General features: G+C 42.1%; 1 protein-coding gene across 5 annotated transcripts in view; it reads right to left on the reverse strand.

Moving 5' to 3' along the window:
- The window catches only part of LOC121532145 (AMP deaminase 3-like), a 33,725-nt gene extending 22,783 nt beyond the window's left edge, over positions 1-10,942 (reverse strand). For 2 of the 5 annotated variants that reach the window (XM_045227192.1, XM_045227190.1), the window contains exons 1-2: positions 10,687-10,940; positions 6,368-6,475 (exon numbers count right to left, since the gene is read on the reverse strand). In XM_045227192.1, the coding sequence (XP_045083127.1) occupies positions 6,368-6,425 (58 nt within the window). In that variant the 5' untranslated portion in view covers positions 6,426-6,475; positions 10,687-10,940. Of the gene's footprint in view, positions 1-2,379; positions 3,019-6,367; positions 6,476-10,686 lie in introns of all 5 variants that reach the window. The other 3 variants (XM_045227191.1, XM_045227193.1, XM_045227189.1) reach the window with 3 other exon arrangements.
- Positions 10,943-27,973: the final 17,031 nt, after the last annotated feature.

Genomic DNA, 27,973 nt, shown 5'->3' on the forward strand with positions numbered 1-27,973 from the left:
ACGTCAGCCTCGAAACCTTAATGACTTGGAGAAGATCTGCAAAGAGGAGTGGGACAAAATCCCTCCTGAGATGTGTGCAAACCTGGTGGCCAACTACAAGAAACGTCTGACCTCTGTGATTGCCAACAAGGGTTTTGCCACCAAGTACTGTCATGTTTTGCAGAGGGGTCAAATACTTATTTTCCTCATTTAAAATGCAAATCAATTCATAACATTTTTGACATGCGTTTTTCTGGATTTTTTTGTTGTTATTCTGTCTCTCAGTGTTCAAATAAACCTACCATTAAAATGATACTGATCATTTCTTTTGTCAGTGGGCAAACGTACAAAATCAGCAGGGGATCAAATACTTTTTTCCCTCACTGTACCTACTGTAAAATATGGCGGTGGATCTTTGATGTTATAGTGCTGTTTTGCTTCCACTGTTCCTGAGGCCCTTGTTAAGGTCAATGGCATCATTAACTTTTATAGAGGTAACATGCCGAGATTAGGAGCACTCCCTTTAAGAGTATGCTCCTAATCTCAGCTCGTTACCTGTATAAAAGACTCCTGGGAGCCAGAAATCTTTCTGATTGAGAGGGGGTCAAATACTTATTTCCCTCATTAAAATGCAAATCAATTTATAACATTTCTGACATGCGTTTTTCTGGATTTTTTTGTTGTTATTCTGTCTCTCACTGCTCAAATAAACCTACCATTAAAATTATAGATTGATCATTTCTTTGTCAGTGGGCAAACGTACAAAATCAAAAACTTTTTGCCCTCACTGTATACAGGCCCGTCTGAAATTTGCCAATGAACATCTGAATGATTCAGAGGAGAACTGGGTGAAAGTGTTGTGGTCAGATGAGACCAAAATCGAGCTCTTTGGCATCAACTCAACTCGCTGTGTTTGGAGGAGGAGGAATGCTGCCTATGATCCCAAGAACACCATCCCCCACCGTCAAACATGGAGGTGGAAACATTATGCTTTGGGGGTGTTTTTCTGCTAAGGGGACAGGACAACTTCACCGCATCAAAGGGACGATGAACGGGGCCATGTACTGTCAAATCTTGGGTGAGAACCTCCTTCCCTCAGCCATGGCATTGAAAATGGGTCGTGGATGGGTATTCCAGCATGACAATGACCCAAAACACACGACCAAGGCAACAAAGGAGTGGCTCAAGAAGAAGCACATTAAGGTCCTGGAGTGACCTAGCCAGTCTCCAGACCTTAATCCCATAGAAAATCTGTGGAGGGAGCTGAAGGTTCGAGTTGCCAAACGTCAGCCTCGAAACCTTAATGACTTGGAGAAGATCTGCAAAGAGGAGTGGGACAAAATCCCTCCTGAGATGTGTGCAAACCTGGTGGCCAACTACAAGAAACGTCTGACCTCTGTGATTGCCAACAAGGGTTTTGCCACCAAGTACTGTCATGTTTTGCAGAGGGGTCAAATACTTATTTTCCTCATTTAAAATGCAAATCAATTCATAACATTTTTGACATGCGTTTTTCTGGATTTTTTTGTTGTTATTCTGTCTCTCAGTGTTCAAATAAACCTACCATTAAAATTATACTGATCATTTCTTTGTCAGTGGGCAAACGTACAAAATCAGCAGGGGATCAAATACTTTTTTCCCTCACTGTACCTACTGTAAAATATGGCGGTGGATCTTTGATGTTATAGTGCTGTTTTGCTTCCACTGTTCCTGAGGCCCTTGTTAAGGTCAATGGCATCATGAACTCTACTGTGTACCAGGGCATTTTTGCCAAAAACCTGGTTGCCTCTACCGGAAGGCTGAAATTTGGCCGCAATTGGATCTTCCAGCAAGAAAATAACCCCAAGCACAAATCAAAATCCACAAAGAAATGGTTAATTGACCACAAAATCAACATTTTGAAATGGCCATCTAAGTCTCCGGACTTGAACCCCATTGAAAACCTGTGGTTTGAATTGAAGAGGGCAGTCCATAAGCGCATACCGAAGGATATCAAGGATCTGGAAAGTTCTGTATGGAGGAATGTTCTAAGATCCCTCCAAATGTGTTCTCCGATCTCATAAAACATTTTAGAAAAAGGCTCAGTGCCGTTATCCTCACAAGGGGAGGGTGCCAGAGTATTGAAAACAGGGGTGCCAATCTTTTTTAGATTGTATTATTATTCTCTTTATCTGAGCAATTGTATTAGTATACAATATTATAATTGTCCCTTTTTTTGCATAGACAATATACTGTAGCTCGGTATTTGTATTATTTATTTATTCTATCCAGTAGATCCTTACCCTCAGAGTTCCCCAAGCCATAGGCATTCAGTGACCTCTGCCATTCACACAACGCCCATTGTCATCATCACACAACACAACAGGATGGTCAGTAGGTAGCTTTATTGCTCACTCTTACCTTCTGCAGTGATCCGGGCCATGCCTGGCTCTCTGGTTCTGAGTAGTGTGTCTGTATTCCCCAGTGCTGACACTCTCAGTCTCTCGTGATTCTCTTTCTATGACTCTGTTGATCACTACTACGATGCAGGTGAGGCTCCCTGTTGTGACTGTCTTGGTTTCTGTTTTGACTGTAGTCTCTACCTGCCTGTTGTGACTGTCTTGGTCTCTGTTTTGACTGTGGTCTCTAACTGCCTGTTTTGACTGTAGTTTCTAACTGCCTGTTGTGACTGTCTTGGCCTCTGTTTTGTCTGTAGTCTCTAAATGCCTGTTGTGACTGTCTTGGTCTCTGTTTTGACTGTGGTCTCTAACTGCCTCTCTGTCTCTTCAGTGTGATACAGTGGCTTTATCTCTTTTAGTGTGTCTTTCTCTGGCTTTGCTCAGTTGTTTATCAACTCCTGTTTCTGTATGAGGCAGCTGGTTGTTGCTGTGTCTTGAGTATCCTTCTCCCTCTCTATTTCAGGAGGCTGGGAGCGTCATGGAGACCGGGCCAGCTAATCCTAGCTGTGTATGTCACAACTGGCTCTCAGCACGGGGGGTGAGGCAGTGACTCAGTATGGGGTGATGGCCTCCTGACCATCCACAACACACTGTAACAGTTCTAAGGGGAACAGGAGAGCAGAGGACATAATGCTTGCTTGAATAGATCATTAATGGCAGGAAGCAACCTCTTTGCCTTTGATCTTCTAGCCATGTCCTTGATGGAGGAACGCAAGATGCTCTGCTAAACGACAAATTGAAAACAGGTGCTTGTCTGTCTGTACCAACTGTCTCTACTAAAAGCCACACCCGGAACTGGGCCCTGCCAGCCTGCCAGGGGCATAGCAACCACACCCTTTACTGTGTTGGCCAGACAACTGAGATTAAACAGGTTTCCATAATCCATAACAGGACCAAGAATACAAGTACCTGACAGAATAGAACGTGCTGTGCACATTAGAGCTAATGGCAATTTATGGAACACTCTGTCCCTGAAACATTGTGCCATACTGAATGAAATACACTGAAACAGCCAGGACACAATGTTGCAGTAAACTGCATATATTCCCAACCCCACATACTTTGATAGACCTTGACGTAGAATACCAGGCATAGACAACCGAATCATGTTTGCAGTGAGTGGCCTAGTGTCAACAGTCAAGCTGGGTGTCAACAGTCACGCTTTCCCCCCCAAGCCATTACAGAAGCAAACATAATGTAATCCAACAGCAGTATGCAGAATCACCAGGGTGTACATGCCCATCCCATGGGTGTACATGCCCACAGAGCCCTGTGTACAGTATGTATGTGCCAGTCCTATATTGTCCTGCCCTCCCTAGACACAAAACTAGTTCCCCATCTTTCACTCCCACTCAGAGCCACACACAACCACAACCGCTCTCCAGATGATGTTATTGCTTGAGTAACTTTGGCATTGCAATTGAATTACGTAACATCTCTTATGACTGATTGTGAAAACAGACCAGACAGGCACCATACAAATGGTAGTCAGAGTCAATCATGACATTGTTGTGTGTGAATTACCTAACAAAAGTGATATACTACAGAGAACTGATCTGCAGTGCCTTCTGAAAGTATTCAAACCCCTTGACTTTTTCCACATTTTGTTATGCTACAGCCTTATTCTAAAATTGATTAAATATAACATTTTCCTCAGCAATCTACACACAATACCCCATAATGACAAAGTGAAAACAGTTTTTTAGAAATGTTTGCAAATGTATTAAAAATATTAAACAGAAATACCTTATTTCACCACAGCTGCCAAACTAACCCTGATTCAGATGACCATCCTACCCATGCTAGATTACGGAGACTTAATTTATAGATCGGCAGGTAAGGGTGCTCTCGAGCGGCTAGATGTTCTTTACCATTGGGCCATCAGATTTGCCTCCAATGCTCCTTATAGGACACATCACTGCACTCTATACTCCTCTGTAAACGGGTCATCTCTGAATACTCGTTGCAAGACCCACTGGTTGATGCTTATTTATAAAACACTCTTAGGCCCACTCCCCCCTACCTGAGATACCTACTGCAGCCCTCATCCTCAACATACAACACCCGTTCTGCCAGTCACATTCTGTTAAGGGTCCCCAAAGCACACACATCCCTGGGATGCTCCTCTTTTCAGTTCGCTCAAACTGGACAGTTTTATCTCCATATCTTCATTCAAAGACTCAATCATGGACACTCTTACTGACAGTTGTGGCTGATTCTCGTGATGTATTGTTGTCTCTACCTTCTTGCCCTTTGTGCTGTTGTCTGTGCCCAATAATGTTTGTACCATGTTTTGTGCTGCTACCATGTTGTGCTGCTGCCATGTTGTGTTGCTACCATGTTGTTGTCATGTTGTGTTGCTACCATGCTGTGTTGTCATGTGTTGCCGCCACGCTATGTTGTTGTCTTAGGTCTCTCTTTATGTAGTGTTGTGGTGTCTCTCTTGTCGTGATGTGTGTTTAGTCCTATATTTTTATTTGCAAACATTTCTAAAAACCTATTTTTGCTTTTTCATTATGGGGTATTGTGTGTAGATTGATGAGGGAAAAAAAACAATTTAATCAATTTTAGAATAAGCCTATAACGTAACAAAATGTGGAAAAAGTCAAGGGGTCTGAATACTTTCCGAAGGCACTGTACTACAGAGACACTGCACATTCAGCCCACACTCTTGCCATTCCTGTCGGTTTGGTAGTCAGAAAGTAGAGATTGACTGCAGTGCAGTTACATTTGCATCATATTCAGTACTCTGGTAATATGATACTCCATCTCTTCACTCATGTGAAAATAAATTCTACTTTATGACAGTAAAGCACACAAAACACATAACCTCGTCTTTACAGTGTTCTAGCTGCTATACATTTAGTAATTGAACCATTTGTGGAAAAATGTCAGAATTGGGCTGCCTGTGTAAATGCATCCTACGAGAGACAGAATAAGTGGTTACAGTGCCTTCAGAAAGTATTCACACCCCTTGATGTTTTCCACATTTTGTTGTTACAGCCTGAATTGTAAATGGATTAAATTGAGATTTTATGTCAATGGCCTACACACAATACCCCACAATGTCAAAGTGGATTCTTTGTAATTGTTTTTACAATTTGAAATAATGAAAAGCTGAAATGTCTTGAGTCAATAAGTACTCAACCCCTTTGTTATGGCAAGCTTATCGTAGGCGTGGGCTCTAGGCTTAAGCTCACTTGATAAACCAGTTCCAGCGTAACAGTATTGTGACAATGAGGCCTCTACATTTAGGAAGGAAAAGGTCTCTTACACCAATCAGCAGAGCTAAGAGAACCAGTTCCCTTATCAGCAACAGCAACTCAGTTATAGAGGAAGTGTTTACAGACATAATTCAGTTCTATATGGAGCGTTGGTATGTGACAATCTCTTCACATTGTTGCTCTCTCTGTGATGAAAAAAGCTGAAGTTGCATGCAGTAGTATCACATCCAACCTGGAATGGGTCTCATTTTGTGGGTCACTCATACCACATACCATATTTTCTCTATCAATACATACTAATGTAGTAATATCACCAAATAAAATACAATTCTATACCCCATGCTTGCAGTGCTGCACATGATTATGAGTGTATGTGTATCAGCTCAATCAAAACTGTATTGTACAGTGTAAACATTATTTTTTTGTTATTGCACCCTGCTGTATGTCCCTGTTCTTAGCTCATAAATGCTGGTAGAGAACAATGGAATGCCCTGGGCTGCATTCTCACCTCAGCATTCAGATTATTGTTGGGCAGAGAGTCAAGAAATATCAGGGCTGGCATGGTATCTGAGGGCAGAGTAGAAGCTGCTTCACTATATGTGATCATGTACTTTTGGCCCAGTTGCTGTCTTTCATGCATGTGTGTAAAACTACATGCGAATATGCATGTGCGTGCAGGTGCGTCTCTGCGTGTGTGAGTGTGTTTCCACTGCACTGCATGCTTACTTTTCCCCAAGTTGGGAGTGGACTTCTGCTTGAATTGAGGCGTGTCTCTTCTCTTCATCGTCCTTAATATCTTGGCCAATTGGGCAAAATGTACATGGAACACCTAAACTGCAGGATACAAGGCCTGGTCTTTATAACCTCGTCTTTACAGTGTTCTAGCTGCTATACATTTAGTAATTGAACCATTTGTGGAAAAATGTCAGAATTGGGCTGCCTGTGTAAATGCATCCTACGAGAGACAGAATAAGTGGTTACAGTGCCTTCAGAAAGTATTCACACCCCTTGATGTTTTCCACATTTTGTTGTTACAGCCTGAATTGTAAATGGATTAAATTGAGATTTTATGTCAATGGCCTACACACAATACCCCACAATGTCAAAGTGGATTCTTTGTAATTGTTTTTACAATTTGAAATAATGAAAAGCTGAAATGTCTTGAGTCAATAAGTACTCAACCCCTTTGTTATGGCAAGCATAAATAACTTCAGGGGTACACATGTGCTTAACAAGTCACATAATAAGTTGCATGGACTAACTCTGTGTGCAATAATAGTGTTTAACATGATTTTTGAATGACTACCTCATCTCTGTACCCCACACATACAATTATCTGTAAGGTCTCTCGTCGAGCAGTGAATTTCGAACACAGATTGAACCACAAAGACCATGGAGGTTCACCAATGCCTCACAAAGAAGGGCACCTATTGGTAGATGGGTAAAAAAAGCAGACACAGAATATCCCTTTGAGCATGGTGAAGTTATTAATTACACTTTGGATGTTCTATCAATACACCCATTCACTACAAAGATACAGACGTCCTTCCTAACTCAATGGCCGGAGAGGAAGAAAACCACTCAGGGATTTCACCATGAGGCCAATGGTGACTTTAAAACAGTTACAGTTTAATGGCTGTAATAGGAGAAAACTGAGGATGGATCAACAACATTGTAGTTACTCCACAATATTAACCTAATTGACAGACTGAAAAAAAGGAAGCCTGTACAGAATACAAATATTCCAAAACATGCATCCTGTTTGCAATAAGGCACTAAAGTAATACTGCAAAGAATTGGGCAAAGAATTTAACTTTATGTCCTGAATACAAAGCCTTATGTTGGGGCAAATCCAACACAACATATTACTGAGTACCATTCTTCATATTTTCAAGCATGGTGGTGGCTGCATTATGTTATGTGTATGCTTGTCATCGGCAAGGACTAGGGAGTTTTTTAGGATAAAAATAAATGGAATTGACCCAAGCACAGGCAAAATCCTAGAGGAAAACCTGGTTCAGTCTGCTTTCCAACAGACACTAGGAGACAAATTGTGTGTGTCTCTTTGTGTCTCTGTGTGTCTCTTTGTTAACAACAACTGGTGCGCAATCTCTAATATTAAGGACGTTTCTAGGTTTCTGCTCGCCTGAGTTAGAATACATCATGATAAGCTGTAGACCACACTATTTACCAAGAGAGTTTATCTATATTTTTCGTAGCTGTCTATTTACCACTTCAACCCAATGCTGCCACTAAGACCACACTCAACGAGCTGTATAGGGCCATAAGCAAACAAGAAAATGCTCACCCAGAGGTGACACTCCTAGTGGCCGGTGACTTTAATGCAGGAAAATTTAAATCTGTTTTATCTCATTTCTACCTGTATGTCACCTGTGCAACTAGAGGCGAAAAAACTCTAGATCACCTTCACTCCATACACAGAGATGCATACAAAGCTCTCCCTCGCCCTCCATTTGGCGAATCTGACCATAACTCTATCCTCCTGAGCAAAAACTCAAACTTACAAGAAATCCCGCTACGCCCTCCGACGAACCATCAAACAGGCAAAGTGTCAATACAGGACCAAGATCGACTCCTACTACACCGGCTCTGACGGTCATTGGATGTGGCAGGGCTTGCAAACTATCACAGATTACAAAGTGAAACTCAGCCACGAGCTGTCCAGTGACGCAAGCCTTCCAAATGAACTGAATACCTTCTATTCGTGCTTCGAGGCTAGCAACACTGACCTATGCATGAGAGCACCAGCTGTTCCAGACCACTGGGTGATCACACTCTCTGTAGCTGATGTGAGCAAGACATTTAAACAGGTTAACGTTCACAAGGCCGCAGGGCGGATTACAAGGACGCGTACTCAGAGCATGTGCTGACCAGCTGGCAAGTGTCTTCACTGACATTTTCAAGCTCTTCCTGACCCAGTCTGTAATACCTACATGTTTCAAGCATACCAGCATAGTCCCTGTGCCCAAGAACACCAAGGTAACCTGTCTAAATTACTATCGCCCTGTACCACTCACATCTGTAGCCATGAAATGCTTTGAAAGGTTGGTCATGGCTCACATCAACACCATCATCCCAGACACCCTGGACCCACTCCAATTCGCATACTGCCCCAACAGATCCACAGATGACACAATCTCTATTGCACTCCACACTGCCCTTTCCCACCTGGGAAAAAGAAACACCTACGTGAGAATGCTGTTCGTTGACTACAGCTCAGCGTTCAACACCATTGTGCCCTCCAAGCTCATCACTAAACTAAGGACCCTGGGATTAAACACCTCCATCTGCAACTGGATCCTGGGAAACACATCCACCACGCTGACCCTCAACACGGGGGGCCCTCAGGGGTGTGTGCTTAGTCCCCTCCTGTACTCCCTGTTCACCCATGACTGCGTGGCCGCATGCAACTCCAGCACCATCATTAAGTTTGCAGACGACACAACGGTGTTAGGCCTGATCACCGGCGACGATGAGACAGCCTACAGGGAGGAGGTCAGAGACATGGCAGTGTGGTACAAGGACAACAACCTCTCCCTCAACGTCAGCAAGACAAGGAGCTGATCGTAGACTACAGGAAATGGAAGGCCCCAGCACGCCCCCATCCACATCGACGGGGCTGTTGTGGAACAAGTTGAGAGCTTCAAGTTCCACATCCACATCACTAAGGAACTATCATGGTCCACACACATCAACACAGTCATGAAGAGGGCACGACAACGCCTCTTCCCCCTCAGGAGGCTGAAAAGATTCGGCATGGGCCCTCAGATCCTCAAAAAGTGGCTGCATAGTATGACAACTGTTTGGCATCTGACCGCAAGGCACTACAGATGGTAGTGCGTACGGCCCAGTACATCACTGGGGCAGAGCTCCCTGCCATCCAGGACCTCTATACCAGGCGGTGTCAGAGGAAGGCCCTACAAATTGTCAAAGACTCCAGCCACCCAATTCATAGACTGTTCTCTCTGCTACCGCATGGCAAGCAGTAGTGATGCACCAGGTCTGGAACCAACAGGACCCTGAACAGCTTCTACCCCCAAACCATAAGATTGTTAAATAGTTAGTTAAATAGTTAACCAATAGCTACCTGGAATATCTATATTGACCCCTTTTTGCACTCATCACATACACTGCTGTTACTGTTTATTATCTATCCCGTTGCCTAGTCACTTTATCCCTACCTAGACATATCTACCTCAATTACCTCGTAACCCTGCACATCAACTCCGTACTGGTACCCGTGTAGAGCCAACTTATCGTTACTCATTGTGGATTTAATCCTTGTATTATTTTTCTATTTATTCCTTGTGTTATTTTAATTTTATTTTTTTACTATTTCTCTTATTATTTATTTTGCATTGTTGGGAAGGGCCCATAAGTAAGCATTTCACTGTTAGTCTACACCTGTTGTTAAGGAAGCATGTGATAAAATGATTTGATTTGAAATTCACCTTTCAGCAGGACAATAACCTAAAACACAAGGCCAAATGTGGAGTTGCTTACCAAGATGACATTGAATGTTCCTAAGTGGCCTAATTACAGTTTTGACTTAAATCGTCTTGAAAATCTATGGCAAGACTTGAAAATGGCTGTCTAGCAATGGTCAACAACCAACTTGACAGAGCTTGAAGAATTAAAACAATTATAATGTCCATATATTGTACAATTCAGGTGTGCAAAGCTCTTAGAGACTTACCCAGAAAGACTCACAGCTGTAATCTCTGCCAACGGTGATTCTAACATGTATTGACTCAGGGTGTGAGTACTTATGTAAATTAGGTATTTCTATATTTCATTTTCAATAAATTAGCAAAAAATTCTAAAAACATGTTTTCACTTTGTCATTATGGGGTATTGTGTGTTGAGAAAAAATTGAATTCAGGCTGTAACACAACAAAATGTAGAATAAGTCAAGGGGTATGAATACTTTCTGAAGGTACTGTAGTTAAAGTAGGTGTGCACACTAAATAAACAGAGGTGGATGTATTTATATGCATGTGTGTTAGGTCTGAAGCTGCTCTTACCTGTTGTTAAGCAGTGGAAAACACCTCTCTCTCTGGTTGTCAGTGCTCTCTGTGACAGGAAATAAGCCTTAGAGCAGTAGCTGCGGCAGACAGATGTGGGCGTGCTAGTGAGATTAACATGCATGCAGCTGGTTAATCCCTTCACTGCCGGCTGGGAAACGGAAATCACCAGTTTTGCAAATAATTGCACCATGAAGTGAAACTGTAAAATAACAAAAGTTATGTTTCATTAAGAGTGATACAGTTTTGATTACATGTAGCCCAAATTAACCTAACTTTCCTGAGAGTACGAAAGAAAATGTTCAAATGTACAGTAAGCCAACTTCCTTGTATGCTTTTTTCTCTCTCTCTCTTTTGTCTTTCTTGAACCAGTTCTGGAACTATTTATACACCACCTACTTGATTAGTCATAGCTTTCTCATGCACATCTTTAGAGAGAAACTGGATGCAATGCATGACTGAATTTACAGTGCAATGTTCATCTCTGTGAGTATTTGCACTGCCCCCATATGTCTACAGAAATGTGGTAACACCTCCTAAACTTGAGTGATGCCTTGATAATGCTCATAAACTCTGAGCTTTGGTGGAGCGAATGTGTTTCATAGTGGACCTTAGACAACAATACGTAAGTTGCCAAAAAAGTATTTATGATGGACTGTGAAAACCCAAGGGATCATCATCATCTATTAATGTACTGTCCTTACGACCAATTGAAGTCCTTCATTCGTCATAGCCATCATTTCCTCCTGCTACCTTTACTATGATTGTCATTTGTAACCATATCAGCCTGAAGATGACCATGTCAGAGCGGGTATTAGATTTTCTTCAATTTAAGTAATTGAGGCTGTGAGGAAGTTCAGATGGTGTTCAAGGTACAACGTGTTCTGATAGTATGTGTGCACTGCAGTCTGCACCTCCCTGCTTTCCAATCTCAACCTCCTGTCCATACAGACCTTTAGTGCCCCTTGTGGGACATAGTGTTGTTACAGCGGGGATAGGTCCTGACGGAACTGATTTAAAATACTGTAGTATAAATAGTTGTGGGGAAATGTGAGACTAAGGTGTGTCAGATGTGCCTCCTCCGGGTTAATACAAATTTGAATTGGATCTTTTCTTAGTCCAGTCAGCACTCACTCCTTCTCAATATCTCTCCTTGCTCAGTACAATGATCTGGCACATGCTACTTACTGTGCCTCATAGTCCAGTCATAAAGAAAGCAGAGGAGCTTCTGAGTGTGGTTTAAGTGTTACATTGTGTTTTCATATATTCAGCATCAACCTGTCACATACAAAACATTTTGATTCAACAAATTCAATGAAGACAAATGTGTTCTATTATTGTTAAATGTGTTCTATTATTGTTAAATGTGTTCTATATTGTCCTATTCTAACACAAACTCACACCACATGTTTAACTGTAATAAAGCTTTATTAGAAGATCATTCATTTGCACAGGCAGAGGGGAAGTTAACATTGGCCTAACTAGAATATCAAATGGATTAATATTCATATCTGCTAGATCCTGAGGGGCATATTCTATCATCACCCCAGCATATTGGATACTCTGGATACTCCAGGGTGGCGTTCTCTCTCAAGGGGTTAAAGCGGGCCATCTTCAGGGAGAGAACACCCTCAGAGAAGCTACCCACCCCAGGGAGAAGAGTAATTGTGGCTCCTGTTGGGTCTCATGGGAAGAATATGATCCAACAGTACTTCCAACAGTAGCTGCTGCTCCTGCACAACGGCCTGGATCAGTGGGAGCTGGATCAAATCTGTCACCCGCCTCTGTGGTTCGGGGTTGACAGGTGAAAAATTCAACCAGGTGAATGGGCTATCCCTCCTACCTGCGCTCTCGTCGGCTATTCTCCCATTCCTGCTCAGCCTTGGCACGGAAGACGGGCATGTGCCACTGTCTGATAGGAGGCCAAGCAGTTGCCATACCAGGCGGTGATGCAACCAGTCAGGATGCTCTCGATGGTGCAGCTGTAGAACCTTTTGAGGATCTGAGGACCCATGCCAAATCTTTTTAGTCTCCTGAGGGGGAATAGGCTTTGTCGTGCCCTCTTCACGACTGTCTTGGTGTGTTTGGACCATGATAGTTCGTTGGTGATGTGGACACCAAGGAACTTGAAGCTCTCAACCTGTTTCACTACAGCCCCGTCGATGAGAATGGGGGCGTGCTCAGTCCTCTTTTTTTTCCTGTAGTCCACAATCATCTGAGTGGCCTTTCAGGTTATGTCGATATAGGACTCGTTTTACTGTGGATATAGATACTTTTGTACCTGTTTTCTCCAGCATCTTCACAAGGTCCTTTGCTGTTGTTCTGGGATTGATTTCCAATTTTCGCACCAAAGTACGTTAATCTCTAGGAGACAGAACGCGTCTCCTTCCTGAGTGGTATGACGGCTGCATGGTCCCATGGTGTTTATACTTGCGTACTATTGTTTGTACAGATGAATGTGGTACCTTCAGGCATTTTGAAATTGCTCCCAAGGATGAACCAGACTTGTGGAGGTCTACAATTTATTTTCTGAGGTCTTGGCTGATTTCTTTTGATTTTCCCATGATGTCAAGCAAAGTGGCACTGACTTTGAAGGTAGGCCTTGAAATACATCCACAGGTACACCTCCAATTGACTCAAATGATGACAATTAGCCTATCAGAAGCTTCTAAAGCCATGACATCATTTTCTGGAATTTTTCAAGCTGTTTAAAGGCACAGTCAACTTAGTGTATGTAAACTTCTGACCCACTGGAATTGTGATACACTGAATTATAAGTGAAATAATCTGTCAGTAAACAATTGTTGGAAAAATTACTTGTGTCATGCACAAAGTAGATGTCCTAACTGACTTGCCAAAACTATAGTTTGTTAACAAGAAATTTGTGGAGTGGTTGAAAAATGAGTTTTAATGACTCCAACCTAAATGTATGTAAACTTCCGACTTCAACTATATATATATATACACACACATATACATTTTAGTAGACGCTCTTATCCAGAGCGACTTACAGTTAGTGAATGCATACATGTTTTTTTTTTCATACTGGCCCCCAGTGGGAAACAAACCCACATCCCTGCCAGACAAACCCTCCCCTACCTTGGACGACGCTGGACCAATGGCGCCCATGGGTCTCCTGGTCGCGGCCGGCTGCGACAGAGACTGGACTCGAACCAGGATGTCTAGTGGCACAGCTAGCACTGCGATGCAGTGCCTTAGACCACTGCACCACTCGGGAGTCACACATATACATATTTATACACATACATATATACACATACATATACACATACATACATATAAACACATATACATACATATACATTCATATCCTTTAAAAATATATATATTTCCCTTTATTACTTTCCAACCCCACCACTCCTTCCCTAGTTGGAGTAAACTAGTGAACAACAACGCTTAGGCCTCTACTTCCAGCTTATACATACTACAGTGGGGGGAAAAAATATTTAGTCAGCCACCAATTGTGCAAGTTCTCCCACTTAAAAAGATGAGAGAGGCCTGTAATTTTCATCATAGGTACACGTCAACTATGACAGACAAATTGAGAATTTTTTTTCCAGAAAATCACATTGTAGGATTTTTAATTTATTTATTTGCAAATTATGGTGGAAAATAAGTATTTGGTCACCTACAAACAAGCAAGATTTCTGGCTCTCACAGACCTGTAACTTCTTCTTTAAGAGGCTCCTCTGTCCTCCACTCGTTACCTGTATTAATGGCACCTGTTTGAACTTGTTATCAGTATAAAAGACACCTGTCCACAACCTCAAACAGTCACACTCCAAACTCCACTATGGCCAAGACCAAAGAGCTGTCAAAGGACACCAGAAACAAAATTGTAGACCTGCACCAGGCTGGGAAGACTGAATCTGCAATAGGTAAGCAGCTTGGTTTGAAGAAATCAACTGTGGGAGTAATTATTAGGAAATGGAAGACATGCAAGACCACTGATAATCTCCCTCGATCTGGGGCTCCACGCAAGATCTCACCCCCGTGGGGTCAAAATGATCACAAGAACGGTGAGCAAAAATCCCAGAACCACACGGGGGGACCTAGTGAATGACCTGCAGAGAGCTGGGACCAAAGTAACAAAGCCTACCATCAGTAACACACTACGCCGCCAGGGACTCAAATCCTGCAGTGCCAGACGTGTCCCCCTGCTTAAGCCAGTACATGTCCAGGCCCGTCTGAAGTTTGCTAGAGTGCATTTGGATGATCCAGAAGAGGATTGGGAGAATGTCATATGGTCAGATGAAACCAAAATATAACTTTTTGGTAAAAACTCAACTTGTCGTGTTTGGAGGACAAAGAATGCTGACTTGCCTCCAAAGAACACCATACCTACTGTGAAGCATGGGGGTGGAAACATCATGCTTTGGGGCTGTTTTTCTGCAAAGGGACCAGGACGACTGATCCGTGTAAAGGAAAGAATGAATGGGGCCATGTATCGTGAGATTTTGAGTGAAAACCTCCTTCCATCAGCAAGGGCATTGAAGATGAAACGTGGCTGGGTCTTTCAGCATGACAATGATCCCAAACACACCGCCCGGGCAACGAAGGAGTGGCTTCGTAAGAAGCATTTCAAGGTCCTGGAGTGGCCTAGCCAGTCTCCAGATCTCAACCCCATAGAAAATCTTTGGAGGGAGTTGAAAGTCCGTGTTGCCCAGCGACAGCCCCAAAACATCACTGTTCTAGAGGAGATCTGCATGGAGGAATGGGCCAAAATACCAGCAACAGTGTGTGAAAACCTTGTGAAGACTTACAGAAAACGTTTGACCTGTGTCATTGCCAACAAAGGGTATATAACAAAGTATTGAGAAACTTTTGTTATTGACCAAATACTTATTTTCCACCATAATCTGCAAATAAATTCATAAAAAATCCTACAATGTGATTTTCTGGATATTTTTTTCTCATTTTGTCTGTCATAGTTGACGTGTACCTATGATGAAAATTACAGGCCTCTCTCATCTTTTTAAGTGGGAGAACTTGCACAATTGGTGGCTGACTAAATACTTTTTTTCCCCACTGTACATACATTTTATGGACACAGTCAATTTTACAATAATTCTATTTTGCTTGCTTTTACTCCTGAACTTCCTCTACCCTCAACCTCTCCATCCGGTTTGCTTCTATATGCCATATCTCTCCAACTGTGCTCCTTCACAAAAGCTCTCAACCTATAACCTATATACTTATTATGGACACAGCATGCCCTACATTAGTTATCTTGCTGTTATTAGTTGTTATTAGTTGATATTAGTCCCATTCTTCAGCTCCATTCAACACCTCCCATCTATCTCTTAACACCATTCATATTGGATTGCTATAGCCATATATTTTCAACTGTACTGTGATGTTTCACAAAAGTTCTGAACCCTTCTATTTTCATTGTTTCTACAGATTGTAAATTGAAAATAAACATTTTTGCTAAAAGTATTATTATATTATTGATCGATTGACTATGACTTTTCAGATCACCCAGTAGTGCGATCTGCAGGGTTAGCTCCAGGTAAATATTGCAATCCTTCAGCCATTCCTGGACCTGTGACCAAAAACAAGCTACAAATGGACAGTACCAAAACAAATGATCTAATGATTCTGTATCTTCGCAGCAAAATCTGCAGAGCTGGGAAGATTGTATGCCCCATATAAATAACATTCTATTGGTAGCAAGAATGTTGTATAATAATTTAAATTGAACAATTCTAAGTTTTGAATCCGGCGTCATTTTGCGTATCAGTTCATAAACACTATGCCATGTAATCAGTTTGTCAAAAATCTCTTCCCAACTATTTTGCAATCTATATGGGACGGCTGTCAATCCTTTGGTTCTTAAATGAAACTGGTATACTTTTTTATTTATCACAATTTTCTTTAACCAATTATGTTCTTTAATGCAGGGCTGACAGACAAGATCCTTACTTTTTCCCCCTTCCACTTTCCTCTTCCATTTGTGCGGGAATGCTGCAATTATTTGGTTGTAATTTTGGGTAGAGCAGACATTTCCATATGGTTTTGTTAGCTGCATGTGCGACATAACTCCACCAGTCCTACATATGATATCATTTACGAAGATTATACCTTTTTTAAACATAAAAAAAAAAATACTGGCTTTTTATCAATTAGTATATTTGAGTTTAACCACAACATTTGTTGCATTATTTGTTCTGTCATTTCTGGTGGATTAAATTGAAATTGCAACCAAATTTCTATGGCTTGTTTTAGAAATAGTGATATTTGGGAGATGATTTCCTTTTCAAATAACTGAAAGTGAGAGGTTGTAATCTGAATAAAGGGAAAAAGGCCATTATTGAACATGGGGTGAGACAATCTTACTAATTTGCTAGAGAACCACAGTCCATCATTACTTTAAGACATGAAGGTCAGTCAATACAGAAAATGTCAAGAACTTTGAAAGTTTCTTCAAGTGCAGTCGCAAAAACCATCAAGCGCTATGATGAAACTGGCTCTCATGAGGACCGCCACAGGAATGGAAGACCCAGAGTTACCTCTGCTGCAGATGCTAAATTCATTAGAGTTACCAGCCTCAGAAATTGCAGCCCAAATAAATGCTTCACAGAGTTCAAGTCACAGACACATCTCAACATCAACTGTTTAGAGGGGACTGTGTGAATCAGGCCTTCATGGTCGAATTGCTGCAAATAAACCACTACTAAAGGATACCAATAATAAGAAGAGACCTGCTTGGGCCAAGAAACACGAGCAATGGACATTAGACCGGTGGAAATATGTCCTTTGGTCTGGAGTCCAAATTGGAGATTTTTGGTTCCAACCGCCGTGTCTTTGTGAGAAGCGGTGTTGGTGAACGGATGATCTCCGCATGTGTATTTCCCACCGTAAAGCATGGAGGATTAGGTGTTATGGTGTGGGGGTGTTTTGCTGGTGACAGTGTCTGTGATTTATTTAGAATTCAAGGCACACTTAACCAGCATGGCTACCACAGCATTCTGCAGCAATATGCCATCCCATCTGGTTTGGGCTTAGTGGGACTATCATTTGTTTTTCAACAGGACAATGACCCAACACACCTCCAGGCTGTGTAAGGGCTATTTTACCAAGAAGGAGAATGATGGAATGCTGCATCAGATGACCTGGCCTCCACAATCCCCCGACCTCAACCCAATTGAGATGGTTTGGGATGAGTCCGACGGCAGAGTGAAGGAAAAGCAGCCAACAAGTGCTCAGCATATGTGGGAACTCCTTCAAGACTGTTGGAAAAGCATTCCAGGTGAAGCTGGTTGAGAGAATGCCAAGAGTGTGCAAAGCTGTCATCAAGGCTATTTGAAGAATCTCAAATAGATTTGTTTAACACTTTTTTGGTCACTACATGATTCCATATGTGTTATTTCATAGTTCTGATGTCTTCGCTATTATTCTACAATTTAGAAAATAGTAAAAATCAAGAAAAACCCTTGAATGAGTAGGTGTGTCCAAACTTTTGACAGGTACTGTATATATGATCTTTCTTTTTTTTTTTTTTTTTTTTTTTTTGGATTTTTGAGAACTCTGTTTATTAAGTTTTACACACACACAGACAAGACAAAGCAATATAAATAATATACTCAACTAGAAAAAAATACAAATAATACATATAAAAAAAAAATTAACTTTAAAGATACCATACTTTAGACAAGTTAAACACACCGGGCAGAAGGCTACAAAAGGTTAAAGGGCAATCTATAGAATAGGGACAGAGCAAACACCTCACCATTGTTCCTGTAAACAGTTAAGGGATGGGGTGGAGAAATGCAACCACTCACAGACAGTCAAGGCCACAGACCAATCATCCACTGGACCAAAAATAAAAAGTTTACAATGCTTTAAAATAAAAAATGAATATTGATAATTTTATGTAGGCGTGAACAGAATTAAAAAATAAAAATAACTGGGAAAAACAAGCTCACACCTTAGTCTCTGCCCGGGCGAGATGAACAAGGCATCCGCAGGTCACAATCAATAAGCACATCAACCTTAATGCCCCCACCCCCACCCCAGAAAAAAACACAGAGAAATGCTCATCCAACCCCTAAGTCACAGGGGGGTCAAATACAGACTTATTTTGGTTTTAATAGGAATGCCATCAGAGGATGGACTGTTTAAAGTAAGACCGGAATGGAGCCCAAGCCTCATTAAACAGTTTGGGGTTCCCACGTGAATTGAATTTAATTTTTTCTAATTTCAGAGAGCACAACACATCTCTCACCCAATATTTATAAGATGGGGAGCTGCCATCTTCCAGTTCTGTAGTATTAGCCGTCTAGCTAAAAGAGTTGTATAAGCAACAGTGTCCGACTGGATTCTTGACAGGGGGTGCTTATGGGCAGTACTCCAAAAAGGGCTGTAAGGGGGAGAGGGATCTATAACAGTGTTATATATATCAGAGAAACATTTAAATATTAATTCCCAGAAACCTGACAGATTATGACAGCCCCAGAACATATGCAACAGTGTGGCCGGTTCAATTTTACATCTGACACAGGTAGGATCAAAATCAGAGAATATTCTTCCAAGTCTGGCCCCAGACCAGTGGATACGGTGAACCACCTTGAATTGAATGAGGCTGTGTCTAGTGCTAAAAGAGGACGAATGCACCCTGCGCAGCACAGATTCCCAGGTGTCTTCCCCAAGTTCCTCCCCCAAATCCTTTTCCCATCGAGTTTTTAAAGGCACCAAAGAAGGGTTCTGTAAGTCATGAATGATTGCATATACATCTGAAATTGCGCCCCTAGGAAGCTTGTTCAGCTCCAGGATGCTCTCTATAGCTGTATTCACAGGCCTATGGGGAAATTCAGGTGTGTTAGCTCTGACAAAGTTCCTAGTCTGGAGATAGCGGAAAAAGTGGGATTGGGGGAGGTTGAACCTTTCCTGTAGCTGAGCAAAAGAGGCAAATGTATCATCAAAGAATAATTGGGCTAGTGAGGAGAGGCCTAGTGAGTGCCAGATGTCAAAAGCCCCATCATTCAAAGATGGAGGAAATAAAATGTTCTGATTGATTGGGCCTGATAGAGAAAAGCCTCGAAGGCCAAAGGCTAAGCGGAACTAATTCCAAATTTTAAGAGACTGCTTTACAATTGGGTTGACACACCTTTTGCCTAGGGACACTGGGAGAGACGAGCACAACACAGAAGAAAGTGCAGCAGGTTTACACGATTCAGACTCCATCTGGACCCAGATTGGTCTAGGGCCAGTAGGATCAGTCTGCAGCCAGTACAGAAGGGCTCTGAAATTTGCAGCCCAATAGTATGTCTGAAAATTTGGTAGAGCTAAACCCCCCAATGACTTAGGCTTCTGTAAATGTTTTCTACCAATCCGTGGTACCTTGCCATCCCAAATAAAATGCATGAATGTTTGATCCAGTGAAATAAAAAAAGATTTTGGAATAAAAATGGGTAGACATTGAAATAAATATAGAAATTTGGGCAACACACTCATTTTAATGACATTAATCCTTCCGATAAGAGAAAGAGGTAGCGCATTCCAAAAAGCAAAAGATTGTTTCAAACTGTCTGCTAGAGCAACCAAGTTTTCCTGAAACAGATTTGAATATTTCCTTGTCACTTTAACTCCCAAGTAGGTGAATTGATCCCGGACAATCCTAAACTGAGAACTTGTAAAAGAGCACTTTAAAGCAGCCTTGTTTACAGGAAAAAGCTCACTCTTGCCTAGATTCAGCTTGTACCCTGAGATTGATCCAAACCTTTTAAGAACAGATAAGGCGCGTGGCAATGAGGTATCAGGGTTAGAGATAAACAAAAGGAGGTCATCCGCATATAGCGAGACTTTCTGCTCTGAGCCCGTCCGGATTATTCCTTGAATGGCATCATTAGAGCGTAATGCAATGGCGAGAGGTTCGATTGCCAAAGCAAACAACAAGGGGGAGAGAGGACAGCCCTGTCTGGATCCGCGGTGCAAGGGAAAATAGTCAGAGGACAAGTTGTTAGTCCGTACCGAAGCCATGGGGGAAAAATAAAGAATCTTTATCCACGCAATGAATTTGGGGCCAAAGCCAAATCTATAAAGGGTGGCTGTTAGGTAATCCCACTCAACGCGGTCAAACGCTTTTTCTGCATCAAGTGAGACCACCACCTCTGGGTCCTCCGACGCAGGGGAGTACAGTATATTCATAAGGCGCCTAATATTGAAAAACAAATGCCTATTTCTCACAAAGCCAGTCTGGTCAGAGTGTATTACTTGATGCAGCGAGCCTTCCATAGGGATGGCTAAAAGCTTGGCTAGGATTTTGTAATCACAGTTTAAAAGCGAGATTGGGCGAAAGGATCATATATGATCTTTCTTATATCTCTCAGATATAGGACAGACACTTCAGAACAAACTTCCTTTGTTTTGGGGGGGAACTATCTGTTCTTCCATGTAGTGAATCTGTTATTCAATGCGTTTGTATGGGCTAACAGCAGTAAGGCCAAATAAAAAATTTAATAATAATTTCTTTATATATTTTTTGACACTTCAAGGGGTCTTACATTTCCAAATCGAACAGCAAAATGATCCTAGGTATGACCTTCTTAAAACAATTCGTTATAGCTTAATACATAACAAATGTTTCCTGATCTTTCTTATGTCTCTCAGATATAGGACAGACACTTCAGAACAAACTTCCTTTTGATTCTTTTTGGGACTATCTGTTGTTCCATGTAGTGAATCTGTTATTCAATGAGTTTGTATGGGCTAATAGCAGTAAGGACAAATAAAAATGTTCATCTAATGTTTATATCTATTTTTTTAATACTTCAAGGGGTCTTAAAATTCTAAATCAAATAGGAAAATTATCCTTGGTATGAACTTCGAAAAACAATTCCATATAGCTTAGTAGAACCCCCCCTCCCCGGCTTAGACAGGGCTTAGACTGTAATGGTTAACCCTTACCTTAACCATTTGGAATGAGTGCCTAAACTTAACGTTTTAACCCTATCCTAGCGGACTAAACTCCACTCCATGGTGAAGGAAGTTCATGATGAACTTCACCAACGGCGTGGAGACGAGACCAGGCTTTGTGGAATCTAGCTCCGACTACATCGATTCACCCAAGGTCAATACTTCAAAACATTTAAATTATGAAACGCCCAACTTGTACCTATGTTTGCCCTCTGTAGTTGCTTGCCTTTCTTTGTTTGCTGAAATCCATTATTTTTCAATAAACGTTAATCAAATACCACCACCGACTGTTTCCTTGTTGAGATTCAATTGGCACATGCGCATTTGCGCTGAGTTACCATCTTAGAGCAACAGCAATGAGCAAACGTTTATTGAAAAAGTATGGATTTCAGCAAACAAAGAAAGGCAAGCAACTCCAGAGGACAAGCATACAGTGAGGGAAAAAAGTATTTGATCCCCTGCTGATTTTGTGCGTTTGCCCACTGACAAAGAAATGATCAGTCTATAATTTTCATGGTAGGTTTATTTGAACAGTGAGAGACAGAATAACAACAAAAAAATCCAGAAAAACGCATGTAAAAAATGTTATAAATTGATTTGCATTTTAATGAGGTAAATAAGTATTTGACCCCCTCTCAATCAGAAAGATTTCTGGCTCCCAGGTGTCTTTTATACAGGTAACGAGCTGAGATTAGGAGCACACTCTTAAAGGGATTGCTCCTAATCTCAGCTTGATACCTGTATAAAAGACACCTGTCTACAGAATAATAATATGCCATTTAGCAGATGCTTTTATCCAAAGTGACTTACAGTCATGCGTGCATAATTTTTTTTGTGTATGGGTGGTCCCGGGGATCAAACCCACTACCCTGGCGTTACAAGCGCCGTGCTCTACCAGCTGAGCTACAGAGGACCACAGAAGCAATCAATCAATCAGATTCCAAACTCTCCACCATGGCCATGACCAAAGAGCTCTCCAAGGATGTCAGGGACAAGATTGTAGACCTACACAAGGCTGGAATGGGCTACAAGACCATCGCCAAATTGCTTGGTGAGAAGGTGACAACAGTTGGTGCAATTATTTGCAAATGGAAAAAACACAAAAGAACTGTCAATCTCCCTCGGCCTGGGGCTCCATGCAAGATCTCACCTCGTGGAGTTGCAATGATCATGAGAATGGTGAGGAATCAGCCCAGAACTACACAGGAGGATCTTGTCAATGATCTCAAGGCAGCTGGGACCATAGTCACCAAGAAAACAATTGGTAACACACTACGCCGTGAAGGACTGAAATCCTGCAGCGCCCGCAAGGTCCCCCTGCTCAAGAAAGCACATATACAGGGCCGTCTGAAGTTTGCCAATGAACATCTGAATGATTGGGGGAAAGTGTTGTGGTCAGACGAGACCAAAATCGAGCTCTTTGGCATCAACTCAACTCGCCGTGTTTGGAGGAGGAGGAATGCTGCCTATGACCCTAAGAACACCATCCCCACCGTTAAACATGGAGGTGGAAACATTATGCTTTGGGGGTGTTTTACTGCTAAGGGGACAGGACAACTTCACCGCATCAAAGGGACGATGGACGGGGCCATGTACCGTCAAATCTTGGGTGAGAACCTCCTTCCCTCAGCCAGGGCATTGAAAATGGGTTGTGGATGGGTATTCCAGCATGACATTGACCCAAAACACACGGCCAAGGCAACAAAGGAGTGGCTCAAGAAGAAGCACATTAAGGTCCTGGAGTGGCCTAGCCAGTCTCCAGACCTTAATCCCATAGAAAATCTGTGGAGGGAGCTGAAGGTTCGAGTTGCCAAACGTCAGCCTTGAAACCTTAATGACTTGGAGAAGATCTGCAAAGAGGAGTGGAACAAAATCCCTCCTGAGATGTGTGGAAACCTGGTGGCCAACTACAAGAAACATCTGACCTCTGTGATTGCCAACAAGGGTTTTGCCATCAAGTACTAAGTCATGTTTTGCAGAAGGGTCAAATACTTATTTCCCTCATTGAAATGCAAATCAATTTATAACATTTTTGACATGCGTTTTTCTGGATTATTTTGTTGTTATTCTGTCTTTCACTGTTCAAATAAACCTACCATTTAAATTATAGACTGATCATGTCTTTGTCAGTGGGCAAACGTACAAAATCAGCAGGGGATCAAATACTTTTTTCCCTCACTGTAGGTACAAGGTGGGCGTTTCATAAGAATTTTTTTGGGAAGTATTGATTTTAGGCGAATCGATGTAGTCGAAGCTAGATTCCACAAAGCCTGGTCTCGGCTCCACGTCATTGGTGAAGTTCATCAGAAACTTCCTTCACCATGAGATGGAGTTAAGCCCGCTAACCCTATCCCAAACCTTAACCCTTACCTTAACCATTCGGAATGAGTGCCTAAACTTAACCTTTAACTTCAAAATGTGACGTTTGGAGAAATGGAATGATACAGAGAAGCAGGAGCAACAAAAACACTTTGAAATTTGACTTTTGCAGTTACTGCAAAATTTCACGTTTGGAGAATATGGATGAACGTCTAATTCTGCAGTGAGACTGCGAGAGCTTGTTGTTCCATGGCTATCTGCCTTTTTATTTTATGCAGTGCATATGCTGATACATTGAATATGAAACTAAAAACATGGATTTTATTCAAGGACACCTATGTGGCTTCAAGCAGCTGTGAACGTTCCACACAGATGTTCAATCTGTGTGGAATAATTAAGTTCCACGATCAAGTAAAATAACTTGAACTATTATTTTATTGAATTGTTGAATTATGTATTGTATTTTACATTAGGCCTATACAAGTGTCCTTGACAAAGTTTCATGATGTGGACAGCCGCTATGTCATAATGGACATAATGGACATAATGTTATAATGGACATAATGACAAAATGGACATAATGTCATAATGGACATAATGTCATAATGGACATAATGACAAAATGGACATAATGTCATAATGGACATAATGACATAATGAACATAATGTCATAATGGACATAATGACACAATGGACATAATGTCATAATGGACATAATGACATAATGGACATGATGTCCTAATGACGCATTATTTTGCTAAAATAAGTCATTTCATACACAGGTCATTTGCATCCTTCCTGAGCTGAGGTAGGCCCTATAATTAACTAAATAATCTGAAATACATTCAATTTAGGTTATGATAAAAAAAAGTTATCAATAACTGTAAATAAAACTTATTTCCTCTTATGTTTTGTGATTTTGTGACAAAAAAGGGAAAAAATGTCAAGAAAATCAAGAAAATGTCCATGATCCTTGTTGACTTTCTGTTTTCAATAATATATTATTGTTGAGAATGTACAGTCGTGGTCAAAAGTTTTGAGAATGACACAAGTATTGGTCTCCACAAAATTTGCTGCCTCAGTGTTGATGATGGCAATTTGCATATACTCCAGAATGTCATGAATAGTGATCAGATGAATTGCAATTAATTGCAAAGTCCCTCTTTGCCATGAAAATGAACTTAATCCCCAAAAAACATTTCCACTGCATTTCAGCCCTGCCACAAAAGGACCAGCTGCCATCATGTCAGTGATTGTCTCGTTAACACAGGTGAGAGTGTTGACGAGGACAAGGCTGGAGATCACTCTGTCATGCTGATTGAGTCAGAATAACAGACTGGAAGCTTTAAAAGGAGGGTGGTGCTTGAAATTATTGTTCTTCCTCTGTCAACCATGGTTACCTGCAAGGAAACACGTGCCGTCATCATTGCTTTGCACAAAAAGGGCTTCACAGGCAAGGATATTGCTGCTAGTAAGATTGCACCTAAATCAACCAAGAACTTCAAGGAGAGAGGTTCAGTTGTTGTGAAGAAGGCGTCAGGGCGCCCAAGAAAGTCCAGCAAGCGCCAGGACCATCTCCTTAAGTTGATTCAGCTGCAGGATCGGGGCACCACCATTGCTGAGCTTGCTCAGGAATGCCAGCAGGCAGGTGTGAGTGCATCTGCACACACAGTGAGGTGAAGACTTTTGGAGGATGGCCTGGTGTCAAGAAGGGCAGCAAAGAAGCCACTTCTCTCCAGGAAAAACATCAGGGACAGACTGATATTCTGCAAAAGTTACAGGGATTGGACTGCTGAGGACTGGGGTAAAGTCATTTTCTCTGATGAATCCCCTTTCCGATTGTTTGGGCCATCTGGAAAACACCTTGTCCGGAGAAGACAAGGTGAGCGCTACCATCAGTCCTGTGTCATGCCAACAGTAAAGCATCCTGAGACCATTCATGTGTGGGGTTGCTTCTCAGTCAAGGGAGTGGGCTCACTCACAATTTTGCCTAAGAACACAGCCATGAATAAAGAATGGTACCAACACATCCTCCGAGTGCAACTTCTCCCAACCATCCAAGAACAGTTTGGTGCTGACCAATGCCTTTTCCAGCATGATGGAGCACCTTGCCATAAGGCAAAAGTGATAACTAAGTGGCTCGGGGAACAAAACATCGACATTTTGGGTCCATGGCCAGGAAACTCCCCAGACCTTAATCCCATTGAGAACTTGTGGTAAGTCCTCAAGAGGCGGGTGGACAAACAAAACCCCACAAATTCTAACAAACTCCAAGCATTGATTATGCAAGAATGGGCTGCCATCAGTCAGGATGTGGCCCAGAAGTTAATTGACAGCATGCCAGGGCGGATTGCAGAGGTCTTGAAAAAGAAGGGTCAACACTGCAAATATTGACTCTTTGCATAAATGGAATGTCATTGTCAATGAAAGCCTTTGACACTTATGGAATACTTGTAATTATACTTCAGTGTACCATAGTAACTACTGACATAAAGATCTAAGAACACTGAAGCAGCAAACTTTGTGGAGACCAATACTTGTGTCATTCTCAAAACATTTGACCGCAACTGTATAGTCAAATCCTACGTGGGCAAATGATCTGGATGTCCGAATTGAAGGTAGGCCTAAGTTTTTTAATCTTTTTTTTTACAAACTTATATACATCTGGGAGGAATTGGAATGTCCTTGGAAAGTGGAAAAACAATGGTTTACAATAATGTCACGACTTCCTCCGAAGCTGCCACCTCTCCTTGTTCGGGCAGGCTTCGGCGTTCGTCGTCACCGGCCTTCTAGCCACTGCCACTCCTCATCTCATCATTCAATTTATTTTGTCTTGTTTATTACACACACCTGGTTCATATCCCTTCATTAGTACTTGTATAAGTGTTCCCTCTGCCCCCTTGTCCTTGTGTGTGATTGTTTATTGTGAGGAGAGTGTAGCTCAGTTGAGCTCCGTGTATTTTGTATTGCTGGGGTATTTTTCCCCGTGTGCCTGTTTAGTTCCAGTGCGCCTGTTTGTGCACTGGACTGTTTGACGCATTTCTGCGTAACTCCGTATTCCGGAATAAATTCTGTATTTTGTGATTTACCCTCCTGTGCCTGACTCCTTCAAATCACCCATCACAAATAACAACCTTGATCGTATTCTATTCTAATATCAGTAATCTATTTTATATTTTTATTCTCAAACATGCTTTTTGTTGTCTTTTGCTCCTCCACTGTGACTCTCAAAGCCATTAAAGACCGAGAGAAGTCAAGCTCTACGTCGGTTAGGACACCAGAGACCAGTCAGAACAGTTCTGAGAACAACCTAACAGACATCCTCAGTGTCTGGTATGCCAGTGATAATGTTCTACAGCCAAGGCCACCAGGGAGAAGGAATAGTTAATCCCACGTCCACAACATGGATGTGAATGAAACGAGGGAAGGCCTCCAATGGTCACTCCACCCATCAGGCTCCCACTGCTCACTGTGACCTCTTTCACTGTCCAAAGGATCAAAAACACCCCCAAGGTGTCTTACATGCCTCATCTGCAGCTGGAGAGACAGGTGGGTAGCTTCCTGGATAGCAAGCATCCAGGTCCGGTCAAAACCAACACCAAAGGTAGCCCATCTACCTCCAGCCACAAGCAGCAGCTAGAGGTTAAAACCAGCAGATCTCAGACACCAGTAGGCATCCCTAGGAGGTCAAAGATGCACTCCACTGCAGCCCAGGCAGTAGCTCCTTCATCTGGGACTCCATGCAGCCAGTCTGAGGTCAGGATCCAGGCCAAGCCTCCCCAGACGTCTAAAATCCAGGACCAAAGACCCCGTTCTCCTCCTGCGCAGGCCAGGTGCTCTCTGTCCGGTGGCAGCCTCTTACAGCCGCCATTTTCTCCTGTGGATGTCCTCCAGTTGGAGCTCCAGGCCAGACCCAAGACGGGGATATCTAGACAAGTCATAAGACCCACTGATGGCAGGTCTCAGAGATGGGACCAAGTCACAATTTAGCAAGTCCTAAGCAAGTCTCAAGTCTTAACCTTCGAGTCTT

Source organism: Coregonus clupeaformis, chromosome 19 (genome assembly GCF_020615455.1).
Source record: "Coregonus clupeaformis isolate EN_2021a chromosome 19, ASM2061545v1, whole genome shotgun sequence".
NCBI classification, from domain to species: Eukaryota; Metazoa; Chordata; class Actinopteri; order Salmoniformes; family Salmonidae; genus Coregonus; species Coregonus clupeaformis.